We start from the raw sequence: 20051 nt of genomic DNA, 5'->3' as shown, positions 1-20051 counted from the left end.
GGAGGTGGATCAGCTGGCTCTCTGGTGCAGTCAGAACAACCTTGAGCTCAACACGCTCAAAACCGTGGAGATGAAAGTGGACTTCAGGAAGAGACCCCCCACTCTTCCCCCTATCACCGTACTCAACAGCCCTGTGTCTGCTGTGGAATACTTCAGGTTTCTGGGATCCACTATATCCCAGGACCTGAAGTGGGAGCCCAACATAGACACCATCATCAAGAAGGCCCAGCAGAGGATGTACTTCCTGCGCCAGCTCAGGAAGCTCAACCTGCCTAAGGAGCTGCTGATCCACTTCTACACAGCCATCATCCAGTCTGTCTTGCAGCCATCACTGTTGGTTTGGATCTGCCACCAAAAGGACAGGAGCAGACTACAACGGACAGTTAGGACTGCAGAAAGGATCATCGGTGCCAACCTGCCCTCGTCCATGACCTATACACCTCCAGAGTCAGGAAACGGGCAGGAACCATCACTGCAGACCCATCTCACCCCGACACAATCTGTCAGCTTCTCCCGGTAGGCGCTACAGAGCACTGTACGCCAAAACCAACAGATTCAGGAACAGTTTCTACCCACAAGCCATCTCTGATGAACAGCTGACTTCTGACCCACAGTGTCAGGTTCCGTTCTGGTCAATAACACTGTAACACTGTCTCTACAGCACCTGTATATTCCATTATTAGTATTACTCATCATTCCCTACTCACATCTCAATATATATTTTATTATTATCCATTCTCATTCCTATTTTCAGAACGTCATATGTTCATACTGTTCATACAGTTCATATGTATATAATAACATAATACTATTATCCCAGTACCCTTGCACTACGCACATTTAAATAATTGTATTGATATTCTCATTGCAATCATGTCTATATAGTTTCTGTTTAGGTATGTATATATTGGGTATATATTAGTGTGTATATTTCTGTTTGGTTGATATGATGTGTAAGCACAGTGTGAGTAACGATGCTCCAAAGACAAATTCCTCGTATGTGTACTCATACCTAATAAAGCTGATTCTGATTCTGATTCTGATTCTGATTCTGATTCTGATTAGACTCAATAGCTCTATGAATATTTCGTATATCTATAAATAGGGGTAGAGAACCATCAGACCCCCCCGATGGAATCTAGACACCGGTGGTGGCGATGAAGGAGCCCGAAGACCTCCGGACCGGTCAGCTGGAGTAGAGGACTGGAGGTGGAAGGGGCTGGAGCTGGAGTAGAGGACTGGAGGTGGAAGGGGCTGGAGCTGGAGTAGAGGACTGGAGGTGGAAGGGGGGGGTGGAGCTGGACTAGAGGACTGGAGGTGGAAGGGGCTGGAGCTGGAGTAGAGGACTGGAGGTGGAAGGGGGGATGGAGGGTTGAACTCTTTGCCTGCAACGACAGCTGATAGCAAAGGGAGAAACAGATTATTTAAAGCAGGGTTGTGACGCTGTGATTGGCCCTTGCCATTTGTGCACGAGTCTGATTGGTTAAGCAGGAAGGGGACCGCCTCCAACAGCTGATTGGAGTTAGGTAGAGCGTTGATGAAGAGTGAAGTCTTCCTGAAAGGATTTACACTGAGATACATTTCAATCAGGAGAGACTAGTTATAGATATGGGTCAGTTATACACAGCATGGTAAAATATACATTATTAGGATAACAGCTGATTTGATTTAGGAATGCATTGTTCAAAAGTTGGCTCTTCCAGAAAGAATTTATGGTGAGCTACATTTGAGGGAGATTCGATTCATTGGTCGTGGTTAGTTTAAAAGACACTTGTTTATTAGAACAAAAAATAGTTTACAAAAAAAAAAAATCTGTATCGGCATTTTATTTGCCTGATAACCGCTAACATAAATGAACTAAAAAGTGTTCTACTTTGACTCGGCTGCAGCTCAGTGTCTGTCCCTCTGCTCCAGCTTCTCTCCCCACTGAGTCTGACTTAATGCCCCCTCTAAAAAAACTATCTGACTCTCTGTTACTGGGTGTTATAATTATGTAATAATTGTTTCAGACTTAGTAAGCGCTAACATTTTTCTCCTATTCTCTCTCGTGCAGAAGCTTGCAGCGCGACTACCGAAGACCCGAGAGGCGAGGGAGGCCCCCCACAGCTGCCTGTGTCCCCCAGGTAAGTTCCTCCCTGCATCCGTCCATTCACCCATCCACGGGTTTCTCTCTTTTTCTCTTACTGAACTGATTCCACTTCACACACAACGGACAAACCCAAACACAGGTGAGACGGTGAGATGGAAGTGGATCTGCACTCCTGTCCCCATCCCACTCTCACAAAAAACTCCTGTCCCGTCCCAATCTCAGGACAATGACTCCTGTCCCATCCCAATCGCAGGACAATAACTCATGTCCCATCCCGCTCCCGAGTTGTGTTATTTTTATTTTTTCAACAGGAGAGAATGAAAAATAATACAAAGGACAACAGAACGGCATTATGCTCCAAATAAAGACAATAGTGTGTTTTCATATTTAACTGCATATGCAGGGCTGTCTGTCACTTTGTTTGCACATAGCACCGGTTCTACAGAGTTTTAGAGCACAGGCCACAGAATTGTAGCACGAGTATTAAAGTATCAAGTAATCCCATTGTGAAATGTGTGTGTCACTGCGCTGCACCTGACGCCTGCACCCACCGACGCACAATGGACTACAACTACCAAGTAGACTAGCGATGTGCTATCAGGTCACCACACACACACACAGGCAAGCACACAAACCCTCACCTCATACAAGTACGGTTCTCTCTCTCACAAACCACACACACACACACACACACACACACACACACACACACACACACACACACACACACACACACACAAAGCTTTATCAGCCAGGTGCTACTGCTGCCATTTCATTCAAGCACAGCCAAATTTTTGCATACTGTTAATTCCTATATATGTACTGTATATAAACTGCCCCATTGTTATGTTGATCCCATCCTGACTACTCCTGTGACTGCTTAGTCAAATATTTTTTGTCACATACACAATCACACACAGTACAATATGCTGTGAAATTCTTTGTGGACCTGTTCCGGCTCAATAACAGCAATGAAATCCAATAAAACAACGATTAATAAATAAATTGACTCCCATGCCGCTGGAACCCCGTGATCCATAATATTCCCGAAAAATATCAGCCTTTAGTGAGAAACTGCAGTTGGCCTTACAAACTGTCGGACATTCAAAATCATCACCACTCAATGCACGACACAACTCTACAAGTGTTGCTTTATTCATTCCCAAAAATACTGCTTTCACTCTGGATATTCAATATTTAGACACACCAGTGGGGTTTCTGTAGCTGGTCTCCCTATGAAGAGTTCCTATTTTGCTCTACCATCATGTTTGAGTATATGTCTCAGTAGACAGAGCTACAGTGTGTTCAAGGCCTAGAGTGTGTGTGTATTAGTCTCTCTCTCTGGGTTAGGCCTTATTTTCACTTGAAGAATAAAACGTTGGCAATTGAGCGTGTTTTACTGATGTACAAGTACGTGTTGCATTAACAGTGTACGTGCCAGCTGGTGGCCTCAGCTCACTCAGACCTGATGACTGGCTGAGGTGTGTTTCCAGCCCCGCTGGCACCCAGGGCCATTTTGTGTCATATTAGGTCATGATGCAAGCTGTTGTGATGAGATGGCATTATGTAAAGTATCCCTGGGTAACGGGCCACATCTCTGTGTTTGGAGCACAGACTGTTGCACACTGCACAGCTGCCTGCAGCTCGCCAGTGCACCCGTCTTTGTTGGATTCATTGCCCTCGTCAGACATTTTGAAATTCAGATTCATTCAGACTACAAATACTCAACATTTTTTTTTTTGGAGATGGAGATTTGCATCTCCGAGCTAAGACGGCTAAACTGCTGAGTTTGTCATAGCTGAATATTTTCTGCAACAATAAAGCACTCGCTATGTCTCGCTCCTCTCTTTTTTTTTTCTCTCTTTTCCCGTGAAATGAAGCTGCCTTCAAAGGCGTGGCTGTAGGGCCGGCCTACCTGCCGTAAATTACTTTGCGACTTTGTGGGAAAAAACCAGACCCGGGCAGAGGCATTGGTAAAATCTTTATAAAAATAATGTTCTTTTCATTGTAAATCCAGATTACTGTTACAGGTCATTTATGATCATCAGATGAAAAATGACACAATTTCAGAAACATAAAAAAATGAAAGTTGCTTATTGTCACTTTAATGATGGCAACCCAAATGAAACAATGACTATTTTTTATTTAACAGTTTAAGCGACTGTGACATTTTTGGAATCATACTTATTGCTAAGTCTCATGGGAGCTGTAGTTGAATATGGAAAAATTACGGTGGTTTAGCCTCCAGGGTACTTGTGTGTGTGTGTGTGTGTGTGTGTGTGTGTACCTGTGACATGCCTGTGAGAACAGAGGGAGGGGCCAGCCACTACACATTAGTGCTAATTGGTCTGTTAGTGGTTTTACATGGCGTAAGTGTCTGGGAGATGGCTCGTGAACGCCTGTTGAGGTGACGGTTTGCTCGCAGCTTCAGAGGAGATCCTCAGCTCGCTGCAGGTGTGGAAGTCTTTCAACTCGGAGCTGCCAGATGGTGCACTACTTTTACAGCTCCTTGTGACTTTCTGTGTCCCACGACTGGTTGACCGGGAGTCTGGGAGAAGGCGGTTTTTGTTATGTGAGTTACTTGTAAGACAAAAGTTACTGACCACCTAAAAGCACTACTGCAGACCAAGACCAAGGCCCGCAATCCAGACCAAACTGGAAGTCACCCCGGAGCCGACCCATAAACCTTAACCGTGTTATGAGGACAAAACAATATGAAGTGTAACGTTTCCTATTTTGAAAAAAAAATTCTAATGATCAATAAATTGTTAGTGATACTGAATATACACAAAACAGGCGCAAAGAATTACAAGAAAAATCTTGAAAAATGGTGATTAAAAATGCAAAAAAAAACCGTTAAAGTGACAAAAATGTCAGAAAAAAATGACAAAAGCCACAAAAAACTGTGAAAAATTGAAGCAGCAACAAAAATGTAAATTAAAAAAAAAGGACATCAAAAAGTGACAAAAACGTCCTTTTACTGCATGAATCTGAAAATAATGCTGTACTTGTACTGCATGAAGCTGGAAAAGTACCATTTGGTACCGGTACCCAATTCAGTCCAAAGGCTGAGCGGGAAAACAGAGTATTCATCTTAAATAAATGTGGCTTATGTTAAAAGTGAGTTAATGAAATGCTATGTTGATATTGCCAATCGTTTTAGACCTCTGACCTGGAATAAAAATCAGATATGGACCTTTGAGTAACGTTTGAGAACCGCTGCCCTATTGTCTCCTTTTGATCTATTTCTCTGTGTATGTTTGGATAGGAAAATAGGTTCACAATTTATTTTCTTCAAACGGATTTTATCCATAGTCAGGTGCCCAGATTTTTTTAGAAACCATTCCCTCTGTTAATACTGACTTCCCTTCTCACTGCACTTTACCTGGTAGTGATGGAGGACAACGTCCACACATCCACTGTTAAATATTCTCCTAATTATCTTGTAGCTGTTGTCAGTCCAGCAGGCCATGCCTTGACCCTTGCCCTGCAGTGAATTGTGGGATGTATTTATGTCCAGATGGCTTTGGAGCACACATGACTGCCATGCTTTTGATTATTTGCAGTGCCAGGGGACACAGAGGGCAGAACTCTGACGCCTGCACAGAGACACTGCAGACTTCACTCACAGACAAATGCATTTGTCACAACTTAACAGGATACAAAATGTACAGCGGAGGGTCCCTGCTCCCTCTCTCTTTCCCCTGATCTAGATGATTAAAACTCTGGAAACATGGTTTATGTTTAATGATTAGCCTCCAGACTCTCATGATAGCATTAAATTTACTGAGCATGTTTAAGCGACCTATAACAACGGCCCAGTGGAATGGAGTGACCCAGTAACAGTTTCTCTGCCACTAATCTATACATCTTCAAAGTTTTGGATGTGAATGTATTTCAGTACTCAGGCATAGCTATAGTGGGAGCCGTGGACCTGTGTGTGCATTTGGGTGTCCTGGCTGTCCGTGTTCCATCTGAAGGACAATCCTCAACTTGACATGTTTCTGTCCAGCTTGTGAAAAATGAACTTTGTATGTTGCTAAAAGCAGAGCAGCAGTATTTGAGACACTTTAGGCCTCCAAGGTGCCACAGAGTCTGTCGTCTTTCAAATAATATGTGTAACAAGCGTGTTGCTTTAAGTGGATGGAGATGAATTAGCAGACACACTGCTTATGGCTGAGTGAGCCTCATATCAACAGGCTGGCTATGTTATGTATGTGTATGTGCAATCACCACATGACCCTATTAGGGTTTGATCATGGTGGGCTTTTGAGGGACGTTGGCAGAGCAAAGCCCATGAGCCAGACAACTCTAACATGTGACATATTCCACTCTGTACATCACACATCCAACACACTCTTAGCTATGAGATGGTGTGTGCTCCGCTTCCTCTCATATCCTCACTTCTGCTGTTCCCTTAGAGAGCTTCTATACATGCTTGTTGCTTACAACATGATGGCTATTCCACATTCCCTAAAGTTGTGTCCTGAGACATGCAGTCCAAGCCCATGAACATCAGGGGCAGTATACTCTATCTTGATGACATTTCACTTCCGGGACTGTTCAGATGTTGCCGGATATTCCACCGGATGTCCCTCATTTTCTGTCCGTCCCCTTTCTGTCTCTGTCGGCGGTCTATCCTCTGGTGGATTTCACGCCCGAGACGATTGTGATTGGTTTAAAAAATGCCAAAGAACCAGAGCCTAGCCAGACAGTTCAAGGCTGTCGAGATCAGTGACCACTAAGAAGACCAGTGGTCCTTTTGATCACGTTAGCCTCTAATGCTCAAAACCAATAATGCCAGTGTTTTGCAATGAATAAGTCAGGTTTGGGCTGATACTGATCAGGTTTACTTCAATTTGGATTTATAGCTCTGGTCAACAATTCAATTGGTTATGATAAGCTTGTAGCCCAACTTATTCTTAATCCCGTATTTCTTCAACAGAGAGTTACTATGAGCATGGAAGTTTCTTCTTGACTTTTGGAAACCGTATATGTGAGAAAATAATCTAAGTTTAAAGGTCCATTCTCTAGCTTTCAGTGCTAAATAAAGATTGTGAAATGCTGTTGAAAGCAGCAAATAGAGACTCAATACCCATGTTATATTCTGTGACACCCTCCAAAATCCAAACATGTCACCCCCATACCTTCAAAACTCCACGGAGCAGCATGAAAAAGACACACACACTTCTAGTGAGTCATAAGTGATGATTGAGAAGAAAGATTTAGTCTATACATGGATGTAATGCCTTTAAAGTCATGGTGTGCTACAGAGCATTATATATAGATTGACGTAGCTTTAAATAACCTTTGCAAGATCTGAGTCACCATCAGAGGAAGTGTACCTCATCGTCACATAAACAGAGCTTCAGGATTGTTTGTGTTGTCCTGTTCTGCAATGAGATCAGGCCATTGTTGTGTTTATGACAAAGGATACAGTGTGTATACATTACAGTGATTTATTGGTGTGAACATACATGAGCAAGAGTTCATCAGCCCCGTCCTGTCATGAACAATGTTTGCATTGATTTTATTTAGAACACCAAAGAAAGAACAAAATACCAGGTCACTAACTATAGCACAAGGCTATATCTGTCTAAACAAGCCAGGTGAGTAGTAGTAGTTCATCAGGTCACAGGGAAGAGCAGAGGAACATGGCAGGATGTGTGACAACTGTCTTGATTCCCCACATTGTTGTCAGGGAGAGGCTGAGCGGCACCTCTTCTTGGACAAGACAATCGAGAATAGGGACATAGGATTGTAAAACATCAATAACCCTCCTCCTTCTCCTGTCAATCGCATTTCCCACTTGGAAAAGAAGCCCTGACTCACAGGATTTAGTGGCTTTGTGCCACTGTGGACCTCAAGCTGTGGGGGAGGGCTCTGTGTACTGATCTATGAGAAGCCATGCTTAAGTCTGGAAACATGTGGAGTTTTGAGAGTGGAGCTGATAACCACAGTTTGGAATGAATGAGATCTGGGATACTGCTCAAAAGAAATTCAGATGGGGAAAGAAGCTCAATCAGTCAGACAATCAAAGAGGTTAGGGTTACGATAGTCTACATCGACGATGTTTAATATATTTGTTCAGGTGGCGCTGGAAATTCAGCCGGATTTCCCTCATTTTCTGCTGGATCACCTTTCTCTTTCTTTGTGTTGTGCGTCCGGCACTTAGCACCGCCCAAGATTCTGATTGGTTTAAGGAAATGCCAATAAACCAGAGCACGTTTTTCTCCTATCCTAGAATATTGTGTGGACTAGCCAGACCCTCCTATGCCAGACCTGTTGTAGACATCCATCTCAATAAACTGTTCACCTTGGACCTGCTGTACCTATCAGCAGACAACATCATCAATATTGGACAATTCTGCAAAACACAGGATTGAATTGAGCATGTTATGCCAATATACAGGACAATTTCTGTTCATGGCAACTGCGCTTTGGGTAAGGTAAGGAAAGATTTTGAGGCATGCTGGTTGCCTAGGGGTTAAAACGCTCAACATCCATAGTGTGCATCCAGCTGGGGCACCATAAGGCGGAAAAATTAATAAATCATTAACACAAGATATGGTTGGGGTTAGGTAATTTAAGGAAAAATCGTGCTCACAATAACAGTTGGATTGTGACAGACTGCAAACCCTTGTTTTCTGCATGAAAGTCGGCATTACACAGGATGTTGGTAAATGTAGGGTCTTATGTATTCACGGTATTGAATGATTGTATGAATTTATATAACAATAACCTAATTCTTTGGGAAACTGGGCTGGAACGCAGTGTAGTTGTGTGAGCACAGTTTTCTTTTCTGCTTGTGTTTGTGACCTGTCGAAATGCGTTGTTGCATTGTTGCCTTGTTTCCAGAACTCAGCCATTACTTTAGTGATCGCAATGTTTTTTTAACTTATAAGAATCATGGTCAAAATTATCAAAATATCAACATTTTCCTTCAAGACACACATGTGATACTAACAGTTTTGATTCAAACCCCCACTTTCCTGGATATTTCTGTGCTGGTGACCACACTTCTATTTTGGGGCCAGCTTGTCATTGCTCCTGTCGGCCCATCTCTACTGAGGACTGGCCAATAACACGAAGCCTCCACTCAGACTGGCTTGGATGGAAATGCCAGGGCTGTGAGGGTGGATTAGTCCTGGGTAAAAACAGAAGACGCAAGGGCTGGTGGGGGTTTTTAAGACCCCCAAAAGCCTGCCACTTCTAAAGGGAGGAAGTGGACTTTGACAATTTACCTGGCTGGATTCCAGGGGAAGTCAACACACAACAGAACCTGACCCCCCTACCCTGGTCACCCTCACCCCCCCTCCCCTCTCCCTGCCAGCTGCACAGCTTGGCAGCCTGGCATGGTTGGCATATTTCAGCCCCCACCCCATTCAAACTGTTACTCATCCACTAACATTCACAAAAGGTCCACACTTTTTTATTGTGGCTATAGCTTTAGGTTACTGACATTTAATGTTGATGTTTGTTGCATAAGATATTAGATCTGCATCAGGGAAAAGTGTCACTTTCCCACCACTGATTGATTCAGTTTGAATCCTGTCAGTATCTAAACTGTAAACCTAACTACCAGACCCTTAACATCACTACTGCACTGCATATCTTCAAAGTTAATGAATCAGATTGGAGGTGGAAATTTCAGATTCAGGTACTAATGACTCAGTTTTTATATTACAAAAGAAAATCCAACCAAAATCTGATCAGAGATGTCCTAGACATAGTTTGTGACAGAAGAACAGATGGAGGAGCCGTTAGACCAACAGAGTGAAGTTGATCCATAGCAATTTCCCCACAAGCTCCATCAAAAAAGATCGTTTTGATGAAGCAGAACTGGCTCTACTCTCAGCCATTTCATGCTGATGCCAGAGGAGCTTAGCTGTGCTTGTATCTGAGATGTAAATAGCACTCTGGTTAGGACAGCAGGGCAACATGTGTAGACACTGCTATGCAGGAACAATGTGACTTTTTTATTGCCCCAAGATACAAACCCCGGCTGCTAGGGTGGTGGTGCAACTAGAGGGCAACTGGGTCTGTGGGCACTAAGAGTAGGGCATCAGATTACTCCAGTGAAGAGATGTCAGACATGTCCAATGCCGCCTGAAATCTTTACATTGCATTTGTCATTTTAAAAGGCTGTTCTCATGAACCATTTGTACATAAAGCTACAAAAAGTAATGCCCAATAATTTGTTCCATATAGTATTTATTACTGTCAGCACCACATAGACTGAAGCTGTAAGGCCGCTCTGATGGCTAGGTGGGTTATAAAACACAGGGATTTCATGCATGGGAGAGGGGTTCGTGTCCCAGGAGAAGGTAAAGAGAACACAAAAGACTTTTCCCCAGAAAATGGGTTGTTTGTGAACACTATTTAAGGGGACTGCTGTTTTAACCCAAACCCCAGTCTTTTTTTTTTAAATCTGAACTAGTCATTTTGGTGCCAAAACGTACGAACGATGGACGGCCACTGAAACAACAGGCACCTCACGGTGCTCTGTACCCGGCTCAAAGTCACTGTTTCTCGGATAAGTTTAATTGCAGAGACGTCATGTGAGCAGCCAGGGAAAATTTAATTAAAACATTTTAATATGTGCATTGAAAAGCACATGTTATATGACAGTGGAACCGCAAACCTCTCTACTGATTCAAAGGAGAAGTGTGTACTGACGGTAAAGTTAGGGACAGGAATAGTAACCCTACAAATTTCTATCAGTTAAAATTAATATCTGAAGTCATAAGATGTTTGCCATTTATCCAAATAGCCTTGTTGACACATTTAGATGAATGTCAATAAACTAAACAACAAACTGATGTATTCCCAGCAGCATTTTGGTGAAAACTCATCCTCCTTGGAGACTGAGCAGGAATTACTCCTAGACTTTCTACATGTATACTGCATTGATTGTCTGTGTAAACAGACGTGTCTTCATATTTGTAGATGCTGCACACCATCCTAACAATTACTATTTTTAGCCTCAAACAGAGGCCCGTTCAAATCCTTCCAGACATGGCCTCCAGGGGCCCTGGTGGCCGAATGAATAATGCTCAAAGTGCACGTTTGACTTAGCGTTGGGGACCTTTGTTACATTTTTATCGTTGTTGCTGTATTAGTGTTGATATTGGATTTTCATTAAAGCTAACTGCAAATGATGGAAGCCTTGCAGACGTTTAACACTTCTGTTTTCCTTTTCACTGAGCGGGAGATATACCAACTGCCAGACTTTTCTGATTTGGAATTAAACATTTACGGTTGACTTCATTGCTTTTTCCCGCTCTTCTGTTTTTTAATTACAGTCTGAATAATTAGACGTGAACTCGTCACACACATGCATGATATATGGGGGGACTGGTTGCCTTTTTGTTTTGCATAGTGGACAGTTTGGTGGAGACTGAGGTTAGTGAAGACATGAATGACCAAAAATGGGTTTCCTGCTAGACTCAGTTTGGGGATATCACAATTACTGTACATGGCCAGCGCCTTATAACCCCCAGGACACCCGATATAAGTTGAATCCTAACACTGTCCCTGCCCATGTTAACTTACAGCCTATCCTAAAAACTGATAAGTAACTATGAGTGAAAAAAGAGTGAAATTAACAATTGCTATTGAATCTCATCTTATTAGTATTGAATAGCAGATTGTAATCAAAGCACACTATTGTTAAAACTATTTGTGTCATGATTAATGGAAGTTAATTCCTAACCTGGTGAGTAGTAGTAGTTTTGTGCAATCTTTAACCACATCTCACTCCTCTTATCATTAAGTCATATCATGGACAATAGAAAGAGGAAGATACATTCAGACGGGATTGTGTGTGTGTGTGTGTGTGTGTGTGTGTGTGTGTGTGTGTGTGTGTGTGCGTGCGCGTGCGTGTGCGTGTGCGTGTGTGTTGGGAGGGGTCGCAGAGCCGGTTATTTAAGGAGTTCCCCAAGTTCACCTTGACATCTGTGCTGACAGGAAGAGAGCACGGCAGATCCCCTTTCTTCGTCCGTGATAAGTTCCCGTTGCAGCTGCCAGTGTGTGGCCATACTTGGAGGAATGTGGCAGCCAGAGGCAGGGAGAGGGAAACGACATGATACTGACAGACAAACGAGGAGGAAGATGAACAAGTAAATGAAGAGATGAATAGAAATTTTAAAGAGGCATTTAGTGTAGCGTGACTTTTATTAGCCCCTGTCTGTGGTTTGTAGGATTTGCAACATGAGCCTGTTTCTAGCTTTCTAGCTTACAATTGCCTGTATTTCTAAAGACTACAGCACTACTACTACGGTACAGAGCTAACAAATATAAGCAAGGGGGTGCAAGGTGGAGGCTCTGGGGTGTGGCCTTAACCAACTGCCATGCTTCACTTGTTTGAAAGCCTTAATTCTCTTGGCAGGCCAAGCACAGAAAGGGGAGGCAACCTTTCCTCTTATTTTAATGTTATAAAATCTGATAGAGTGAAATTGTCATGCCATGGGACCTTTAAATGGTCTCCAAAATGGGTAAATTCATAAAATGCCAGCTCAGTGTTTCAGTGTGTGAGCTTTTCCAAGCCAGTGACATCAGGGGAGGCTAATGTCATTGTTTTGGAACAGCTCTGAGTGGGTCGGGGGGTCGTGTTCCACAGTGCCAGTCAAGGTAACCCTTAGTCACCTCTAACTTTCTATGAACGTTCATTTTTAAAGATGCACGAAGCAGAAAAAAAAAGCCACAAAAGTAGAATGAGACCATCATTTACAACATGAACATCATGCTGTATTGACTAGTGATTGAGACCATAAACTCTCGATGAAAATGTTTACTGAAGTAATCAATCAAATGAGGAGTGGGTCATTTTTCTCATTGATTTAGACTCATGGAAACAGACTTCTTTTTGGAGCCAGTGGAATTGCCCCCTGCAGGAAATGAGATAGAATGCAGGATTGGGACACTTTCACATGTTTGCTTCACTTTCACACTTCGCTGTAAGGAGTTGTAACAGGCGGTTATGTTGTTTTTGTACAACGACATCCCGACCATGAATCATTTGGTCCGCCGGCTGTCTGTCCCACTTCGCACTCAGTAATGCAATTTCACTGTTTGCCAACTGAAAAGAGGGTGAAGAAGAAATGTAGCTGTTTTAACGTTGTTCAGGTTTTTCTAAATTCTCACAAGCTAGAAATGCTAATGTGAACGCAAATTGTTCTGAAACCGCCTTCTAAAATGTAGACAGCTCAATGTAAAGGGCAGTCTAATGGTCGGCATTTAAAGCTCTAACATTCACTTACACCCACCACTCGCATTGGGTCACTTGCAGTTTGCCCTTTTGAATATGTTAAGAGTTGTTGTCTAGATCATGCGTGCAGTCAGGAGAAAGTAAGTCTGGAGAGGTGATTGTAGTACAGTAGGTGAGTAAGGAAAACACCATCTGGTTTCCTCATGAGCTTTCAGCCACCTGACCTCCTGTCTCTCCCACTGTTCCAGTTTGAACACAACACACACACACACACACACACGCAGCACACCACTCACACCTAGACTTGTTAGCATCTTGTTTGGAAAGTGTTCACAGCCAACTCAGAGAGAAGTCTTGTTACGGGCCATTTGGCCTCCTGCATCTTGTCACGCTGATTTTTAGAAATGCAAATTGGGATGGAGTGTGAGTTTCAGTGTGACGGTGTGTATGTATGTGTGTGTGTGTGTGTGTCTGTGTGTATTTTGCCAGTTTCTAAAGCAAACAAATGATCACTTAATTCTTTGTTAAGATCATCTTAACCAACTTCATTCCAACTTCTTAACAATGGTTTTACAGTTTTTTTAATTCATGGTCAATACACCTAATTTATATGAAATTAGACCTAATTTAAGTTAAAAAAAGAAGCAAATTGTGAATTACCTTGACTAGTTAGGACCAGAGGAACGTATGTCGATGGATTATCACGGATTAATATATGTCAAAGTGTAGTCAGGATACTGTTTGGAAACTATTTCAGTTGGTTAAGGGCTGCTGAATAAAAACGCAAAGCACGTTGTGTGGAATTATCCATGTAATTTTTTAAATCCATATTCCCGATTTAGAAACTTTGAAAAAAAGAATTGAGCCGAGGACAACATGAGATTTACAGATCAATGTATGAACATCTTATCCTGACAAGCCAGACCCACATCCAGATGTTTGGTCTGGGAACGCCCCATTGGCCAGGCTCAATCCGAGGGGCGGGACAAATTGTTGTCTTTCAAATTCCCTCTGCACGCAATAAGATAGCGCTACAACCAACCAGAGCAACGCTGGTTGATAGATTGATTGAACACACCTTCCTTTTTTAAGAATTACTTAACTCCAAGTCTTCAGAGTCGCGGCCAAAGCCGATTGGAAGGACATCCATCTTCTTTGTTTTCAAGTAGAGGGAATTCACGTAGAACCATCGCAACTCTGCTGTCCTTATGTTAAGCCCGCCCACCAACTCTATACACGATGTGATTGGCCTGAACAGAACTTGGTTCTACCAGCTCCCAAGCCAAGGGAGAGCTGGTAGACTGACCCTGGCTGCAGATTACATTTGCTGCCACTAGGGTGGATCTAGATTTCTAGGCTATAAACATGTGGAGAATTAAAAGCAAATCTTTTCAATTTAAAATCAGTGACATAAAAATGAAGTAAAAAGTAATGTCCTGGTCTGTTGCATGATGCACCCCAAAAGTTTCTTCCCTCGAAGATCATTGGCACTGAAGACACTTTTTTGTCCAAAGGCTCCAGTGTGGTTTGTTTCATGTTGGTGTGAATTGGATTTAGGAAATGCGCAGTCATTCAGCAGGAGCTGACCGCAAACAAGCAGCCATTTCGGATCCAAATTAAAGCATGCCGGTGAATACAGCGAGGTGAAATTAGATGTAACTGAATCTGACCTTCCCATAGTGCACCCCAATCCCCAAAGTACAATTACTCTTCAGCTGCCTCTTATTCAAATGGAGTCCGGCTGTGTTGGCACAGTGGTGCGGCCCCACAGGGTTTAAAATGCACTGACGTGACTTTTCTGTGTCCAGTGTGTTTTAACACATGGATTGTACCAGATTGGGGATGCAGATTTTATTTAAAAAAAAAAAAGTATTCTACATGCATCTTTTTGTTGTTATCCTTTCAGTTATGATGAGTTTGCATATTGTACGACTGAATTGCCTTTTTGGTACTCATTACATTCTTTCATCTGATACCATGTTCCAGTTAGCTCTTTTCTGTTGTCCTACCCATTAATTAGAGATAAACAGGGTGCGATTTTTGAAGAAAGCAGAGGGCGGACGTTTTTTAATCATGCACAACAAAACCAAACATGCAAGAATTAAACCCCCCCTTCGATACTGTGGATAGAACAGAATAGAATACACTTTGAATGCAATTTGTCTTGGACATAGTGCTACAATCTGTTTGCATCAATCTGCCACAACATCAACATGGAACAGAAAAACCATTCCAAAATAAACATGAAATGAAATCGACATAAACATAAACATGAGATCGACAAAGAGTCCTTGGACACAAAAGGACAGAAATGATAGTAACTAACTGAAATACTTAAAGTGCAAAACGTGCTGGTGGATTTATTGCAGCCCTGCTCTGCTCTGCTAAGATTTACTATTGGAGTTCAGCAGCTTGATGGACGTTGGGATGAAATAACTTCAGGATATAGAACCACTCAGCCAGCCATGCCAAAACAATTATTTATGACCTTATATAACAAATGGAGAAAAAAAATCTCAAAATCAACTTGATGTCAACATAAAACACAGAGCTTTCAAGCCAGGGAGCGGAGTTCACTTCATGGTGAAAACAAAATACATTCAACCAGGAAACGCGTGTTTTAATCCAAACCACAATCTTTTTCATACATGCAACTGTCATCGCCGCGTGATGCTTTCTTTTTCTGTTTTAACTCCAAAACCGCAGCCGCAGAAAGGACCGTCTCAGATTTTATCGTTTCACTTTAGTTAGTTGAAAATACTTCTATTCTAGGTATATAATAAATGGTTTGTGTTGGTGCCACTGGTTGTTTTTGAGGGGGGGGGGGTTATCCCCACTAGTTTAGTATAAAGAATAATTCTGCAGAGGCGGGGACATATAGATCAGAAATGGGGAAATACCTCACACCCCCCAGCAGATTGCACCCTGTATATTAGGAAGAACTCGTCTGATACACTTGATCCGTGTCTACTGCTTACCAGGAGGACGTTTCTGAAAGGATACCCTCAATTTTACACGTCAAAGTCTGTTTACAGGAGTTGGGCAGCATTTAGGGTCTCAAGCAAGTCTGATAAGTGTCCTCAAGTAATGTCACTTGAGTCAGTGTTGGTTGACTCTTTGAAAGGTAAGTCTGGAGGTGTGGAGTTATAAAGAAGTGACCTTAGCAGAGCTCCATAACCTGCTGCTCTTTTCTGCTCCAGGTTACATTAGCCGCTACTAGCATAACACACCCGAGTCTTTGAGTTGCATTGTGTGTAATGTAGGAAACAGGCTTTTAAAAATGTAGTCTGGCTAGTCCACAAAGCATTACTGCATGGGAGAAAAACGTGCTCTGGTTTATTGGCATTTCTTTAAATCAATCACAATCCTCGTGGGCGGGGCTAAGCACCGGACAGAGCCACGGTGCCTCTGCTAAACAGTCCTCAGGAAGGAACTTGTCTGGTGGAACATGGTGACGTTCAGATAGTTTTTAGTTGTTAACAGAAAACTCTGATTGGACAGAAGTCTAGCTGGCTTCTGGATTTACCCTGCAGAGATCTGAGGACCAGGTAACCATAGTCCTCAGATTGGACGAAGTCTAGCTAGCTGTCTGGATTTACCCTGCAGAGATCAGGACCGGTAACCATAGTCCTCAGATTGGACAGATAGTCTACTAGCTGTCTGGATTTACCCGGCAGAGATCTGAGAACCAGGTAACCATAGTCCTCGATGGACAGATAGTCTAGCTAGCTGTCTGGATTTACCCTGCAGAATCTGAGAACCAGGTCCCATAGTCCTCAGATGGGACAGGTAGTCGTGTAGTGCTGTCTGGATTTACCCTAGAGATCTGAGGACCAGGTAACCATAGCCCTCAGATTGGACAGATAGTCTAGCTAGCTGTCTGGATTTACCCTGCAGAGATCTGAGGACCAGGTAACCATAGTCCTCAGATTGGACAGATAGTCTAGCTAGCTGTCTGGATTTACCCTGCAGAGATCTGAGGACCAGGTAACCATAGTCCTCAGATTGGACAGATAGTCTAGCTAGCTGTCTGATTTACTCTGCAGAGATGAGGACCAGTAACCATAGTCCTCAGATTGGACAGATAGTCTAGCTAGCTGTCTCGATTTACCCTGCAGAGATCTGAGGACCAGGTAACTATAGTCCTCAGAAATGCACCAGAGGCTAGAATTCCAGAACAAATGAAGCCAAAGGTAACGGACATCCGGCATCCTTGATATAGACTATGAAGAATGTGTGGAATAAAACAGATGGTGTCTCTGGTTCTGCTGGTTTAAATCATTTATGTTTCAATCTGTCCATCCAGGGTTTGCTTCAGTTATTTCCAACAAAAACACAACAACAATAACCTGTACAGCTGCACCAATGTTTATGTTGCTAGTTTTGTCAAAAAATGAATCAAGCCCAGGAATAACTCCCCCAATCATATGCTCACCTACAATGCCTTTGATTGGTTTGGTTGTTTTTCAAACGGCAGTAAATAAGGATGTAAATGTTTGATGTGGGTGGCCGTTAAGCGGTCTGGAAACAATCAAGTGTGTTCTGAGATGTGAGAATATGGTAACATTTCTACAATGAAGTCCCAAAAGAGTTTCTAAAGCACTATATTAGGAGGTAAAAATCCAAAGGTAAACACATCCAGAGGGTCAGGAATAATCCCAAATTCAATACAACACAACTACGGACGACACAGAAGGTTAAAGTAGAAGCAGGAAGTGGGTCTGGAGACTGTGATAGAACACTTTGAGGAATAATTCCACTGTTTGCCTGTGTTTTGTGTTCCATGAAGGGTTGTTGACAACCTCAATTTCTGCTCATGTTTCTTAACCTTTCAGACTTCTCAGTCCACAAGTATGAACTATACAATGCTATCACATATACCAATGATGACCAACACTTCAAAACAATTGCAACTGATCAGAATTATCCTTACAAAATTAAAATTGTTTCTAGGTTTTTCTGAGTCTATTGTCCAAATCTGATGAATTCCCATATGTGGACCAGCCAAACCTTGAGCGCACGGGTGGAAGATTTGGCTGAAAACTTCCTCATAAACATGCAGGCGAGGAACAGAGAGTAATAAAAACTGAAGTATGTGAATGCAAAACCATGTTTGTTTGCATTGGATGGAGACCCCTAAACACACATGCACCTCAGCTTCGTGTTCAAAGTCAAATGTTATTCTCATGGACAGCTGAGTTGTTTTCCAGATGGTCCTGCAAATCCCAACAAAACAGATTACAGGGTTCAGTACTGACATTGCTGCCGGTCGATCTGGTGTGCAGCCAGCATGATTGTTCACATTACGGTATTTAGTCGATATTTACTGGCTATTAACGCGGATCTGCAACCACAGAGTGGAAAGTTAACAGCTTTGTTGGACAAGTCGACCCACTCCAACAAAACACTCTGACACATTGCTTATGTTCACACATTTCAGGCTTTTTACAGTGTTAATTAGTCCCCGTGTGAATATCACACTATCAGTACTGTAGCAACAGGCTGTGCTAGCTGAGAAAGCGCTAGGTAAACACATTCTGCCCCACAACATACACCAAGGTCCACTGGTCTTCACGCTGAACTGGAGAGTTTCCCAGCCCACAATTTTCGTGGACACTTTTATGGCTTTTCTCCCCTAAACACATTTGCTTTCTCAAAATAGTTGTGAAAATGCTTGGATGAGGAGTATCTGTATTGTAAGTAATAAGAGAACTACATTTGAAATAGGTGGCATCGTAGAAATCACACAGTTAGGACAATGTTTGAAGAGTAAAAAAACTGACTTTGTGCTATATTTTGATATAGTATATTATATTGTATAGTATATTATTATATAGTACTAGAGCTTCTATCCAAATGTGAAGGAAAGCAGGTACGGTTTTGAAAATATGTTTTGGAAATACATAGGGGTGGGAATCACCAGAGGCCTCACAATACGATATCATCATGATACTTATGTCACAATACGATATTATTGCGATTTTTCAAGGTCAAGTGGTCCCCTAATACTGTATCTGAAGACTCTTTATATAGACCTTAGTGGTCCCTAATACTGTATCTGAAGTCTCTTTTATATGACCTTAGTGGTCCCCTAATACTGTATCTGAAGTCTCTTTTGTATAGACCTTAGTGGTCCCTAATACTGTATCTGAAGTCTCTTTGTTAGACCTTAGTGGTCCTCTACTGTATCTGAGTCTCTTTTATATAGACCTAGTGTCCCTAATACTGTATCTGAAGTCTCTTTTGTATAGCCTTAGTGGTCCCTAATACTGTATCTGAAGTCTCTTTGTATAGACCTTAGTGTCCCTAATACTGTATCTGAAGTCTCTTTATATAGACCTTAGTGGTCCCCAATACTGTATCTGAAGTCTCTTTATATAGACCTTGTGGTCCCTAAACTGTATCGAAGTCTCTTTATAATACCTTAGTGGTCCCTAATACTGTATCTGAATCTCTTTTATAGACATTATTTCTCCTAATACTGTATCTGAAGTCTATATAGACCTTAGTGGTCCCCTAATACTTATCTGAAGTCTCTTTTAAATAGACCTCAGTGGCCCCCTACTCCTGGTCTGAAGTCTCTTTTATATAGACCTTAGTGGTCTTGACCAACTGCCACTTTGTTCGTTTGAAAGCCATGATGTCTCTCTCTCATGGGGGGGGGATTCTCTGGGCGGGCAAAACAGAGAAAGGGGAGGCAACCTTGCCCCTCATGACCTCATAAGGAGAAGATTCCAGATCGGCCCATCTGAG

General features: G+C 42.4%; 1 protein-coding gene across 18 annotated transcripts in view; it reads left to right on the top strand.

The window, feature by feature from the left end:
• col13a1 (collagen, type XIII, alpha 1) overlaps positions 1–20051 on the top strand; it is a 147866-nt gene that overhangs the window by 11575 nt on the left and 116240 nt on the right. For all 18 annotated transcript variants that reach the window (XM_032541968.1, XM_032541977.1, XM_032541979.1 and 15 more), the window contains exon 2: positions 2054–2123. In XM_032541968.1, coding sequence (XP_032397859.1) covers positions 2054–2123 — 70 coding nt within the window. The remainder of the gene's footprint in view (positions 1–2053; positions 2124–20051) is intronic.

The sequence above is a fragment of the Etheostoma spectabile genome, chromosome 17 (genome assembly GCF_008692095.1).
Source record: "Etheostoma spectabile isolate EspeVRDwgs_2016 chromosome 17, UIUC_Espe_1.0, whole genome shotgun sequence".
In the NCBI taxonomy this organism is placed as follows: domain Eukaryota; kingdom Metazoa; phylum Chordata; class Actinopteri; order Perciformes; family Percidae; genus Etheostoma; species Etheostoma spectabile.
This window is presented reverse-complemented; position numbering and strand designations above follow the sequence as displayed.